The sequence below is a fragment of the Ambystoma mexicanum genome, chromosome 1p (assembly GCF_040938575.1).
Source record: "Ambystoma mexicanum isolate Mex_15411 chromosome 1p, UKY_AmexF1_1, whole genome shotgun sequence".
Lineage (NCBI taxonomy): Eukaryota > Metazoa > Chordata > Amphibia > Caudata > Ambystomatidae > Ambystoma > Ambystoma mexicanum.
Window position 1 is genome coordinate 629,484,597 of NC_090921.1, and position 1,977 is coordinate 629,486,573.

Here is a 1,977-nt window from a genome sequence, read left to right on the forward strand (position 1 = left end):
CATTCTGCATAAGATCAAGAGAATAGGTTTGCATAACATCACGCATTGACTGTTTCTCAGACATTTTAGATACAAAGTAACAAGCATGCTGACCACATGTCACAGCTTCAGAATGCTGCACCTGTGCCCTATTATATTGTAATACGTGTGCTATATCTTTAACATAGTCCAAGAGTGCACCTTCGTATATAGGGTGGCTTGGAAAGCACCCCAGACTATCAAAAACAGTTATTGAACCAGTGTCTATAAACATAGCTATCCAATGTGTGCCTTCTTGATGCTGGGGATCGGTGTTTACCACAAGGCTGACAGGTCACTCAGTAGGTATAGTCCTAGGAATGTTATCACACGAATACACACCCTGGAATGTTTTCATAGCCTGTTTGTCTTTATGCAAGAAACGCATGATCTGGTAGGTAACCATTACATATCATACAGCACCTGCCTCTGATTATTGAGTTCTATGACTGAGTCAAATATGGCCATAATAATAAGATTCACAGTGTTTGGTAAATTTACAGCAAACCGAACTTCGATGCGTAAATTACCATTTCTAATCAAATTATAATGGCCTGATGATGTGTTATCGGGTCTCAAATCAAATGCCAGCAGAGTGTATCCGGCGTCGTAGTCGTCACGAGGTATCACAAATCCTTTATCACGCATGTGCTTCCCGACTAGTCCCAGATACTCCCTAACCGTATTTTTGTTTTGAAAACTGTGGCTGTAGGGTTTAGCTGGTATGACAACCCCATCCTTAAAAAGAGCAGCGTAGTTAATGCGGTAATATTTAAAATTAAAAGGATTGCTTGCGTAGTCCCCTGAAAAAGCGGTGTTATCCACAAAACCAATAACAATTATTTTAGGTAGCTGTCCCAGGAATAAATTATCTTGACTGGCAACCCGACTGCACGCTGGTACACTGAAGATTTTCAAGGATGTCCTCTCCACCGGGTATTTTAAGTTAGATACTTGTAGAGCGTCAGCATGAGCAAGTCTGACAGGTGGTGACACGTTGACTCTTTTAATGAATAAGCTCGCTGAAACTATTACCAGTTTGTAGACCTCTGCATCCCCACTGTTAGGACAGAAGGCGTCTTTATTTTGAGAGAGTTTAATTTTCAAATCAACACCATTCACCACGAGTTTCTCCTGGAAAAACAGATCCGTGTGTAGCCGTCCTAGTAAATCAAAGTTTCTGCTAGCGGTCGCATATGATGCTCTCTTTATAAAGCCCTTGTTGTTTCCATCAAGAGCACAATCCTCCATATGCCCCGCCATGTCCTTATAAAAAAGACCAGCCATCATTGCTGTAGTTCAGAATGCGTACGTATTGTCACTCTGATTTCACACACTCCCCAGAGGCACAGTGGATAAAGGCTATCTTTTAGAAAATATTGATATTGGGTCTGTTTTTATTTTGCTTGCCCCGTCTCTTCTTTGTCGCGCGTTTTCTCTTCTGAGTGGCATTAGTTGTTGATCTTCGTTTATATGTGGCTTCGGGGGCCCCCACCTATGCGATGACCATCTTTTTCTTTTTGCTGGACTTTTACCCACATAAACCAGACCAGATCCCTCTTGTGTCGGCTGATTGAAACGATTTGCGATGGATGTTGTTGCAGTAGACACCACATCCTTGGCAATGTTTGTAGCAGCTGTTTTCATATGGGGCTTGGCTAATTCCAAACCTTTGCGCAGGAAGGGCATGGCTCTCTGGAATATACTTCTAAACATTATTCCTAACCCCTCACCATACATCACCGGCGCTCCTTGAAAGTAGGGTTGATTTCCATAACCGGCCGGTCTGCGGTAATAATCCCTATAAACGTATGTCTGATGGTATACCAGGCTTCTTTTTTGTCCAGGGTGTCCCACGTATGGGGATATTGAACCTCCATCAAACCCGCTTACCATCGCCCTTGTAAATCAACGGGCTGCGCCAACTTAACCGAATAGTTCGATATTGCATTGTTGGGG

At 42.8% G+C, this 1,977-nt stretch overlaps 1 protein-coding gene across 1 annotated transcript; it reads right to left on the reverse strand.

Annotated features, from left to right (window-relative positions):
• Positions 1-423: 423 nt before the first annotated feature.
• LOC138502181 (uncharacterized protein F54H12.2-like) lies at positions 424-1,281 on the reverse strand. Its single transcript, XM_069622375.1, has one exon. The coding sequence runs from the start codon at positions 1,279-1,281 to the stop codon at positions 424-426; it is 858 nt and encodes a 285-aa protein (XP_069478476.1).
• Between the last annotated feature and the right edge of the window lie 696 nt (positions 1,282-1,977).